This window comes from Lipophrys pholis (assembly GCF_963383615.2).
Source record: "Lipophrys pholis genome assembly, chromosome: 3".
Classification (NCBI taxonomy): domain Eukaryota; kingdom Metazoa; phylum Chordata; class Actinopteri; order Blenniiformes; family Blenniidae; genus Lipophrys; species Lipophrys pholis.
In genome coordinates, this window is record NC_137627.1 from 28,429,086 (window position 1) to 28,441,628 (window position 12,543).

Consider the following 12,543-nt stretch of genomic DNA (forward strand, 5'->3'; position numbering starts at 1 on the left):
AAAGAGAAGAATGACAGAGAGAAAGAGATAGAGATGAGTGGATGTCACTACACACCATCCTGAATAAGTTCAGATATACTTTTATTGTCCCTGTGGGGATTTTTATTTAATCAGTCTGTACAGCATACATATATTGGGTGTAATTTAAACGTGTAAATGTGGAAAAAAAGCTACAGTGAATCAATTTGAAAATTGACACAGAGAAACCTGGGATTAGTGCAGTTCACTGAAGACAATTAAATTTTTTAGGGAATTTTTAAAAATCTGCCTTGACAGCAATATTTCAATTATGTGTGATTTTAGTGTGATTGTGAAAAAATCCACTTGAATCTACTTGAAAACTGACACAGAGGAACCTGGTGTCATGTAGGAACGGACAGGACAGGAACCTGGTGCAGTCTGCTGAATACTATTTGAATGGAATTTTTAGGAAATGTTCTGCCTGTAGAGGATTATAACTTATTGCGTGATTTAAGTGTGTAATTGTGAAAAATGTTGACGTTGATGATCACGTCAATATGTGCCACAGACAGTACAGTGTAAATTATTTTTTAAAAATGAACATAAGCTGCACCCACCATACTTAAAAAGAAAAAATATATTTGTACATATACAGTGTAAGCTGCACTTGTCTATAAGCACGTGTCCATGTTGTAACAGGGCATGAATTTCACTGTGGGATTGCAGGGGGGGGGGGGGGGGGTTCGTTCTTGTTTTTTTTAAAAAAGAAAACTGTTTTAAACTGCTTACATGGTGGCGCGTCAGACTGGACTGGAGGGAAAGAGAGAGAGAAAGAGAAAGAGGAAGAGAGGGCAAGTAAATTACAGCAAAAATACACAAATACTGAGGGTTTTATCTCTGGTCATAAAGTATTTGCTGATTGTGATTCTGAGGAGAGGAGATTTTCATCTGAGGATGATTGGTCAACCCCGGAGCGCAGAGTGCAGTTACGTGATGCACTTGAACATCGATGGATTGTCAGCATGAAGCTCGTTTACCAGTAAAAATCCATAAATTAGCTTCATTGTTTAAGCCGCTGGGTTCAAAATGTGCGAAAAAAGTAGCGGCTGACAGTTTGGACATTACGAAAAGTCCCGGTACGCTGAGGGGTAAAATTTAAAAGTGCCGGTACTGCGTACCAGTGCATACTGCCCCACTTAAAGCACTGATATGATCCTGAGAAGATTAGCAAAAATTCAAAGTGTTCCCAGTCACCCGAGAGCCAAAATATGTCATGCATCACGGTAGCTTGTTTCCATGGTAACCAAAATATATTTTGACGTAAAAGTACTTATTTTTGTTTTATTTCATCAAACGGAACACATATGCAAAGTTTCATTGAAATCTGCTGACTTCGACTTTCCACCCCATGGCTGATTTTCTCAGTTGGCAGCTCTTTAAGACATAAAAGCCTGGATTAGATGTAATTTTCTGCTTCCGAACTTAGATACAACAGAAGTTTTATATATTTGGCCCAAAACATGTCAAAGAGAAATTATCTAAACATTTAGTAACACTGGATGCTATTACTTTGACAGCCAGTACCAGACCACATAAAAGGACTTACAATATTCTATTCTTAAAGTATGATCTACTCTGATTAATTTCTCACCATCACTCTGAGTCAACATGTTCCTGATTTTAGAGATATTCCAGGTGAAAGAAAGCAGTCCAGGTCCAGGTCCAGGTCCAGGTCCAGGCCCAAGTCCAAGTCCAGGTCTAGGTCCAGTCCTGCAGACTATTTTAATGTGGAGGTTGATGGACCAATAATGGTCCCTTGAAACTCCCAGGTTGTGTGTGGAGGTCACACAATTAAAATAACCAATTATGAGTCATCTCCTTTCATCCTTACTCCGCTTCCATTGCTGTTGCACCGAAACCACATCCAGTTAAGCAGCACCACATCTGCCATCTTCAGAAACTCCCAAGATCTGCAAGACTTATACAGTAGGGACAGACAGGACTGAATTATATTTCATCCTCTATGATTTGGGAATACTTCCAGATTGTTAGTATAATAACACGACATTGAGGAAATTATATGTATGATCCACTTTGTATCTTGGGTCAGGAACTTTTTTTGTTTCTGACAGAGAGTCAGTAATGTTTGTGGTCAGCAAGCTGAGCAGTGTTTAGCTTTTTTGTTTTTTCCAACAGTCAATGGAAAAATATTAGTGTAGCTGTTGGGTATAAAAAAAGGAGTGAAAACAGGCACCAAAGATCTCCATAATGACTTAAGGGTGTTGGTGCTTCTCTTGTACGCTTATTAAAATAAACTGTTCTTTTTATATTGGGTTACATTTTGGTAATGTATTACTTCAGTTATAGCTGAAAGTACATTTGAGGAGTTTTCGAATCCAGTATACTGTGCTCAATAAATAGAAAGTCAGGTACTGGAAATACGTCAACACTTAAATATCTCAGTGCAATGTTTTCATGTTTTTCCATTTAGATTCATCACAGATGCTAAGCTTTTGTTATGTCTTCCAGGCTGCTGATCAAGACTGGCAACAGCATAGATGCAACTACCTTGTATGATTCATATGAGGTGGAGTATCTACCCAATGAAGGCCTCCTCAGCCCATCCAGTCATCTCTTCATTGAGCTGACCACAGATGCCACAGGCTCATCCACAGGCGTTGCCATTAGGTACCAAGGTGAGCACCAGAGCCGTGACACATGACTGAAGTCCAGAACGTGGTTACACTTATTTATAATTGCAGTTGGATTTATTACAACACAAATCTGTAGGATTTAAGATCAGAAGTAATTTCTCCTCCCATTGGGCACCTGGTACGTTTGGTGCTGAGATCAATGCAGCAGTACCAAACAATTCAATAAAGGCGCAGTTCCACTGCACTTTCTGTGCCGGAGCATTGCGGGGCGGGACGGGTTTTCGCACGGTCTGACTGAAAAGTTGTGGATGGTACAGAAACAAACCCGTGACCACCAGTTGCGATTTTCTGCTACCCCTTGGTTGAGGTACTTTGCACCAAGGAATGGGTCTGTGAGGAGAAGCTACAACGCAGGCATTATTACTAATCAGGGCCTGGTGCTCGGATGCCAGAGGTTCATTTAGCAGTTTTTGCTGTTTGCTTGTTTGCTTGTTTGTGTAGTCTATGGTTGAGTTATTGCAATTTGGAAAAAACTATTTATCTGTCATTTCTATGTGGTTATTTGGTGCAGATATGAAGCTCTGTGTGTGGTTTTTTTTGCTTGTGTTATGATTTTGCAGGTTTGCACGGGAGTCTGGCAACTTTGTGGTTTGGGCTGGTTTTTATTGGGATGGGCGGGTTCTAAGACGTGATTGGGCTGGAAACTGTCAATCTGATCTGGCAACACTGCCGCTATTCCCTCCTGCAGAAACTGCCAGAGGCTACGGAGCCTGTTACTGCGCATATGCACATCTCTCCCCCTCCCTTCTGCTCATCCAGTTGTAAACAAACATAGCGCCCCGTAGTGGTATAACTCGCGGTATTCTAGTTTTATCGTCCATATCAGCAGTTTAATAGTTGAGACTCTTCCCTGATAGCATCCGATGCATCATCAGTCCATGCGGCTGTCGGGTGCTCTCCATTTTCTTCACATTTATAGTGTATTGTTGTCTGCACACACATCTGTGTAGGTTCATTACAAAATCAAGCAACCCCTTGTGACCAGGCATACTAACTACATCGTTGTCTCTGTGTCCGCTGCTGCAGTGTACACACACTCCTTTTTTAACGGATTAGGTGTTGTCACGTGATAAGTTGTCATGTAAACGGGCCTTAGTCAAGCCAGTTGTGGATGTTTGGGAAAAGTGCGCGTTCACTGCATTCTTAAGAAGTCCATGAAATCGATCACAGAATCACCGCTGGAACAATGGATAACGGATGCGCATCTTCATTTACTCCTGCGGAGCAAGAGCTGCGTATTCAACATTATGAAGAACTAAAAGCCAGTATATGCAAAAAAGGAAAAACAAGTGCGGCTAAAAAAGAGAGGGAAAATACCTGGCAGACAATAGCGGACCGGCTTAATGCGTAAGTAGCCCAAACATGTAAATAAATAAAATGTACTCCACAGGAACTGTTATAATTACAGTTAAAGGATGCAGAGCTGATGACTTTTCAAGTCCTCTAATCAGTAGGTGTTTTTGCTTTAATGTGACCTATTGAAGTGCTGGAAGAAATGATCTACTCTGTGTCATCTATTGAAGCCATTTATCCGATGGTGTGTTCTGTTTCATCCATCATCCTTCATAAAGAACAAACTTGTCTGGCCAGAGAAGGACCTGGCAACAGGTGACAACCAAATACAAAAATATTCTGCAGTCTGGTAAGTTAATTTATTGTATCATAAATAGCAATTGGAGATTGCTGAGTTTTGTTAAATAAATAAATAATAATAATATAAAAAAAATAATAAATACATTTCTTTATCCAGGGGATCCTGGCAGGGACAGTGATAGACTCTGTCTTTTCTGCTGACAATAACAGCTTCTTACAAGGTACATGCCTGCCAACATTGCACTTCCACTACCGGTTAAACACATTTCACAATATTCTACTGTCTGACTTTGAATTTGCTTGCAGTGTCTTTTTTAATTCAATTCAATTCAATTTTATTTGTAAAGCGCTAAATCATACCAACAAACATCTCAAAGCGCTCTTACAATGATAGAGTACAACAGAACCCAACTAAACCCTTCCAAAGCAAGCAGATGTAACAAGCAACAGTGGCCAGGAAAAACTCCCTCACATGGAGAGAAGTTCATAAGAACTCCCTCTTCAGGAAGAAACCGTGGGGCGGACCCTAGACTCTGGAAGGACGGCCATCCGCCTTGACCGGTTGGGGGGAGAAGTACATGGGATAGGACAGGGAGAGAGAGGAATAGAAGAGGGAGAGAGAGAGTGGCAGACAGGCGAGATAAGTACAAATACTAAGAAAAGTCTATGATGAGCGTTGGTCTGATGATGAACCAATCTCAGTCTGGAGTTTAAGGGCCGTGCCGTTGCGGTGGGGTCACGGTGCTGTGGTGGGGTGGGGTAGTAGGACCGTCGTAACTCCACTCTGTGAGTCTTGGGTCTGATCCCCTGGATCCTGCTCCCCTCCTGTCAGGGAGAAAAAAAGACGGCGGCAGTATCTGGTGGCTACAGTAATGTTGTTACACAGAGAGACAGAAAGAAAGACAAGAAACAGAACCTCCAAAATGTCAAAATGTCACAGAAGTAATCGGCACATACACATCCCAAAAATACATTTTATTTTATTTTCCTCTATATGAACGAACGGACCTAATAAAATCATCGGCATATATTTGTCTGCCTCTATGTCTGTATGTCTGTTATGTCAAAACTACTGCATTGATTTTGTAGAAATTGTCACCACAACTAGATATTCAGGCTTAAAATATTCCATAAAATTTTGGAGGTGATTTGGAAACTTTTTTTTTCTGAGTCCAGGTCAACCTTTGGTGGGCATCACAAATTTCTGATTGCGCTTGTTCCATCTGCTTTTTACTTTATATAACAGGAGAGGGTATCTAGTTTTGCAGTATGTTCAAAATAAATTAAAAAAGCTAATCTCATACATGTCTGACTTTTTGTTGCTTTATTCCGTTGTACCAAAACCGTACCGAACAGTGACTTGTGTGTACCCCTCCACCCTTTGTAAGAAGGTGCATGTTTTCCTCCGATTTCCTCCCATTTGTCAGGACCTCAGGTGTCAGTCTGAACAGTTTCTTGTTATATTGGTGTGGTCTGATTCTGTCTTTGGTGGATTTCAAGTTTCATTACTAGACGGAACTTAGTTATGTACAATATTTAATGTGTGTGATTGTGTGTGAAGTTTAAGGATTAAATGATTAAACCTGCTCTGATGGCACTTCTCTTGAACTGTGTGATACTATATTTTATATAATGCACAGTAAAAATGAATAATAGTAACAATATAAAGAGAATCAAAAGCTGTGGTAATCACAAATGGTGTTTTATCCCCCTTTTTGACATGTCCAGAGGGACACCACAAGGCTTTTCTGTAAGCCATTTATTCTTCATAACTAATATTTGCCATTAGTATCAGAATGAGCAAGGACATAATGTAAGGGTTCCTCTTGTGTCTCTGTCAAGTCTGCATCACTTACCTGTTTGTCTCTTCCTGTTATATTTTGAAGTCTGTCTCGTCGGTGTCTTTGTTCACTTTCCCTTCCTGTTCTCACTCCCTCTGTGGGGTCTTTTCCGCCAGAAAGAACCAGGGGCTAGTTCGGATCCAGGGCCAGACTTAGCACCAGTTCTTTGTCTTTCCACTGCCAAAGCCCCAACCAAACAGGGGCTAAAGTGGTGCTACACTGGCCCCACATCGTTGCGAGGCCAGAGCGGAGCCAGAGCGGGGCCAGACGTGTCATCAGCTGGGGGCGGAGTTACCGCTGGAGGTATTGCGACCTACAAGGCGCAAGCGAGGTTGAACCGGCTTTCTGAAAACTACAGCGAACACGGAGCCCTGGAGTGGTTATAGAGAAAAATAGAAATATAACGCGTAGGAACGATACAAGTCGCTCACTGAAGTTGATAAACGAGGGAACAAGATAACTTAATCCACGCGGGGCCGTGACTGTCAAGTGCTGCAGAGCTCCGCCGCTGTCAATCAGCGACGTCGGATAGAATTTAGAAGCAGTTTTTCATTGTCGTTTTTTTCACGCTTTTCATGGCAACATCATTGTAACTAACTTCACGTCCAGGTCTTGTTTCGCGTTCTGACCGCAGGCTGAGGCAACGCAGACGCTGCACAATGCAGTGTTCGGCTGCATTGCGATCCGCTACGAGATGCTCCAATATTATTTTCTAACCCACAGAACTTCTTTATAATGAATACTTTTGGTTCATCAGCAACTTAAAAACAAACTACATACTATAAATGAAAGCTGTGATTTTTTTTTGCCATAAAATGAGCCTTTTATGGCACATCAAGTGGAAGAGAACTTTAATCAGAGTGTGTTTACATAGGTTGTCATTGGAAACAGCTTTAGAGCTGCGTTCTATCATTCTACACCTCCATTCCTCCATGTTGAAGAGAAATAAAGTGAAAGGAGCAGAAATTCACTATGTAATGTCCAAATGTTGAAAAATAAGTCCCAAGCGCATTCACGCATTATTTTTTTTCTCAATGACCACTCCAGGGCTCCGGACTAAAACAAGATGGACATGAAAAAAACCCAATAGAGATACAAATGTTTTCTGGCTCTTTGGTCTGCGTGCAAGATTCAGGCCAAACTAGATGGAGCAATCTGGACTAAACCGATGAATACAGTCCGTCTCCTGGTTCTTGTATGAGCGCTGTTAGCGTGAAATTGTGAAATCAGTGACGTGTCATGTTTTGGAGTGACACAATGACGTGGCTCTCACTTGGCTCTGTTAACGGTGGAAAAAGAACCAGATCTTTGGCGGTGCTCATTTAAGAACTGGCCCTGGCACCGGCCCTGAACTAGCTCCTGGTTCTTTTTGGTGGAAAAGCCCTATGTGTGTCTGATTAGTGTTAGGGTTGGGAAAGTTACTTGAAAACTGTAATCCGTTACAATTACAAGTTACCTGTCAAAAAAAGGAATCAGTAACTTGCTCTAAGTACTAAAATAAAAAAGTAACGTACCAGAGTACTTTTAGTTACTTTTGGATTTCTTCACCAGCAAACATAAAATATAAAGACAAGAAAGAATAGAATGTGTCATCTGCTCAGTGTATTGACAAATCTTATACACAGCATACAAAAATTGCACTTAACAAGTTTTGAACAATCAAAACTCAGAAACAAATCAGGTGTCTAACACTGATTTTTATTTTTTAAAAGAATCAAAACCACAATACAAATAAAGTTTTCAGTTATTCAAGTGGTCCTCAAAACGATTTCTGTTCAAGAAAATGTGCTCATCTTTTTCCAAAGAAACAGAAAATATGTAAAGGTAAACAGAAAACGCACTATAAGTACAAGCAGGTGGTCACAATGATCTGCTCCCCAACGGCATGCTGTCACACCAGAACACATTAACAAAGATATCATATCCTGTCATCATGCAGTTGTAGGTTTTTTTCCGGACTAAATATAAATGTTTGAGAGGTTTGAGAGGCTGTATCTGGCAGCATAAATCACTGATTGATAATAACTGAACAACCCGCTGGACTGAGTCAATGAGAAGAAAAAAGTTATGGCACGTTTAGCCACAAGTAATACCTAAAACATGAGATCCTCTAAATGTATTGAGAATGGCTTACCACCATCCACACAAGTAATCGTATTGGCAGGTTACTGACAGGAGAGAGGTATAGATGTGCTTTGTGACAAAATAAGTGATTTATGGTCCTGTTTGATGACCGGCGTAAAAGGGCCGTGGCTTATTGGGGTCAGGGGTCACAAAAGGTGTAAATAAGGGTTTTATGACCGTTTTATGACCGTTTTATGACCGTTTTATGGCTTTCAAATGGGTTTTATGGTTTTATGAGGGGTCTGAAGAATGTAATGAATGTTTTTACAGCTCTTTAAATGGTTTTATGGCGGCATCTGGTGTAGTGTTTTCAAAGGTGTTTGTTTTATTTGACAATTTAAAGGTGTAAAAGGGGGAGTAATGCTGGTGGGAGGGGGGAGATGAGGGCGAGGAGAGGTCAGGAGGGAGGGCCTGCACTTTGGATGGAGCATTTCACGAATCTTTAGCACGAATCCCGGCCAGATTGCAGATGAAAAGGAATAGATTTGTTGGTTCCCAGATATTGAGGTAATATCTGAGGTCTAGTCACCTCTTAATATTATAATTTATAATTCATTTTATTGTATATATTTGTCTCCGTTTAAAATGTCTTTCCAAATGGGTAAAAAAAAGTCTGCTTCTGTGCAGGGCACCACAAAGTTGCACAAATGACAGTGAAATGCAGTTTCCCTAATTCTGCCTGCATCCTTTTGAGTGTGCCACGTTGATAGGTGTACTTTGAGTGCATTATAGAATTTAAAGACACTCTTTATGAAGACATGGGAGTCGGGATGTCGAGTCCATGTTTCAAACGGTAATGATTAAGCAAGTAGCCTCTCTTTTCAGCCGAAAATGTGCAGCTGGACCTGAAAAGATTTAAGCAAAAACAAAAACTCTTAAACTTAACTTTAAAGTGTTGAGTACTTGGTTAAGAATGAGTTTTAGTGACACTTCATTTCACGGGTCAAAGCAAATTAGATCACAACTTGTTTCAGTTAGATTATATTTCTTTCTAAATGTGCAATTAATTGTTTTACAGTTACTTATTACATTATATATCACTTTGAAAATTTGAAGTCACAAATTAAAAACCTATGATTACTTATTTTCTAACTGTCTGAAATGTGCAATGAATTTTAAGTTGCACATTTAAATGTGTAATAGACACATGTTTTCAATAGTCTCAAACAACTAACGTTATATTTTGAACAGTCCCAAAATTAGAATGAACAAACGCGATCCATTTAATAATGGTTTTATCATGATTCAACTGGAGAGACATTGATATACGTCTGTACTGCCTGTTGTCACCTTTTGTCCAACCGGACTTAAACTAGCCTCAAACTAGTTATCTCCTAATTTGATCTTTGCCTGTGTTGTATAAACTCTCAGATGTACATTGCTTTGAATAAAAGTGTCTGCTGGATGATATTGTAACACTGTCTGTTAATCCTACCTATTAAATAAATACACATAATAGAAGGATTCATTGTTCAGTTTATGAGGCATTAGGTGAATACCTTTAATTGCTGTGACGAGGGTGTGTGTGTGTGTGTGTGTGTGTGTGTGTGTGTGTGTGTGTGTGTGTGTGTGTGTGTGTGTGTGTGTGTGTGTGTGTGTGTGTGTGTGTGTGTGTGTGTGTAAAACTGACCATCTGCTTCAGCCTGAAATGGGGACAGTGAAACAGAACATAAAGTTAAAGCAACAGGTTCAAAATACAGACACGTATGTAACCAACCATCAGCACATCAGGTTGTTGTAGCATTGTATGTAATTATGGCTGCAGCTACCAAATATTTATTTTTCCAAGTATCAAAAAAAAACATTAATAAATACTGCTTTTAAATTGTGCACTGTCACATTCTGAATATGACTAAAGTTAGGAGCCCTGTCTCAATCGGACAACATAATGGTTTACAATAAAGTATTTACTTCCCAAATCAGTGTGCAAAATGCAAGTCATCCCACAACTCTGATGATAATTGAGATTGTTGGGAGCTCCAGGTGACTGTAAACGTGTGCGGACATGCTGTGGGATGAAAGTAGATCTGTGCATGTCTGAAAGAATGCGCTAAGGACACTGGGAAAATAAATCATTTATCCTAAGTTAATGTAACTGGGATACATCGAGTTAAGCATGTTTTCCAACCCCAAATTTCTTCTTAATTATTTAAAAGTAGTCTTCTCAACAGGTTGGTAAAAACTGAGTTTGGTTAAAATATCTTTTTTCATTCATTTGTATGTTAACATGTACAGTGTAGCACCTATCAACAAGTGTTGCAGCCAGTCACTAGCTTTGAACCATTTCATTATCGGTGGCCACAGTGCAGAAGTCAAACACTCAGAATAACAGAAAAGTGAACAAAGTGATCCACGTCTGAAATGCTGCTGGTGGACCTTCAGACCTCCATGTGCCAGTCAGAGCTGGAAATTAGAGGCACCAGAAAGAGCATTGTAATTTGAAAGAACAAATCTCAAATCATGAGAAATTAACTTCATCTACTTCAGTGCTTGTATTCGTTGTCACATTTATTGTGACAAGATGTTCACCTGATATTATGCCGATTTTTTCATTTTTTGACACAAGGTCAGTCACTTGGCACTTGTGTGCGTTTCCATGATAAAACAGTTAGTTACAACTTTATTTAATATTTTGTTTAAACAATTGTATGCAAATAAACTTTCTTTTTCAAGCCTGCAAAAAACTTGCCACTACCCATTCCTCTACATTGTACTTATTACATATATTTCCTTCATATCTTATTTCAGTTGCTTGTATTTGATGTTTTTTAAACTTGTTGTGGCTGTGTTTTTATAAGAGAATCCATCTTTGTTTTTTTTGTATTTTTGCTTCCATCAGGTACATACTGCTTGTTAACAATAAAAGTAATCTAGATTTACTCAATCCAGTCTGGGTTGGAAAGAAATAACGCCCAAACTAAACTGCCTTTACAGAGGTTTCTGGTTAATCATGTTCTCACAAACTATTCAGGCTTAAACTTTCCAACTTGTAAACCAGGGGTCTCAAACTCAATTGACCCGGGGGCCACTGGAGGCAAAGGCTGGGGGCATCAGGGATTCCACAAAAAAAGTTGTACAAAAAATCCTCAAATGTCATTATTAACCGTTTTAATGATTTCTTCTGAACATGAAGTGTCCTGAACATGAATGGAACATCTATCTTGACTTCCTTACCCGTCTCGTTTTGAACGGCTTTATGAAGTCTGTCTACACCTCCGAAGCTACCGGGATGGGTAGGATTGTAATCCTTCTTTAGTTTCAAATGTTTAACTGGCCTAATGTGTGATGGAAAGATACTTTATTGAAAAACAATGATAGAATATATGTACCATGTGTATAGAGTTTTAGCTTTCATAAGTAAAGATTTGTGAACTGCTCCCTCCTGACCTCTCCTCGCCCTCATCTCCCCCCTCCCACCAGCATTACTCCCCCTCTACACCTTTAAGTTGTCAAATAAAACAAACACCTTTGAAAACACTACACCAGATGCCGCCATAAAACCATTTAAAGTGCAGTAAAAACATTCATTACGTTTTCAGACCCCTCATAAAACCATAAAAACCCATTTGAAAGCCATAAAATGATCATAAAACCATTTAAAGAGTTGCAAAAACATCCGTTAAACTCTTTAAACCCCTCATAAAACCATAAAACCCATTTGAAAGACATAAAATGGCCATAAAATGGTCATAAAATGGTCATAAAACCCTTACTTACAACTTTTGTGACCCCTGACCCCTCTAAGCGACGCCCCTTTAGGCTAGACATCAAACAGGTCCATAAATCACATATTTTGTCACAAAGCACATCTATACTTCTCTGACAGGTTAGCGAGCTAATAAAACTAGTTGACAGAGTCCAGGTGTGTATCGGTAAAAGTGAGCGGCTTGTTTCCTACCTGTAGATGTTTCGTCAGGTTAGACGTTGACAACACTTTCACGGCTGGGAGGCATCATTTGCATTGTACAGAGAGGTTAAGAGTCCTCTCCGACTTCAAAGACAGGACAGAATGTAGCTCATAAACACAGTCAGTTATCATCAGTATCAGGACTAGAAGAGACAGAGCAGCCTGCTGCCTTGTTCCGTCGCGGAAGTTCGTCGAGTACGAAGTACAAAGGCACGGATCCCGGGCTGCTTTTTTAAATGTGTTCTTATTAATCAAGGAAATCCTGTGTAAAATCACACATCCATAAGCAGTAAGCAACCCGATATAGTCCGAATTAAGTGATTTAATGTGAATTCACATCTACGGGCAAATGATGAGGATGGATAGACGTCTCTCCGTGAAAAAAAATAAATCTTGAATATGA

The 12,543-nt window shown here is 39.8% G+C and overlaps 1 protein-coding gene across 1 annotated transcript in view; it reads left to right on the forward strand.

The window, feature by feature from the left end:
- LOC308107732 (seizure protein 6 homolog) overlaps positions 1-12,543 on the forward strand; it is a gene marked incomplete at both ends in the record, with an annotated part of 135,965 nt that overhangs the window by 24,559 nt on the left and 98,863 nt on the right. The window contains one exon of the mRNA XM_080460220.1: positions 2,491-2,657. Within this exon, the coding sequence (XP_080316346.1) occupies positions 2,491-2,657 (167 nt within the window). The remainder of the gene's footprint in view (positions 1-2,490; positions 2,658-12,543) is intronic.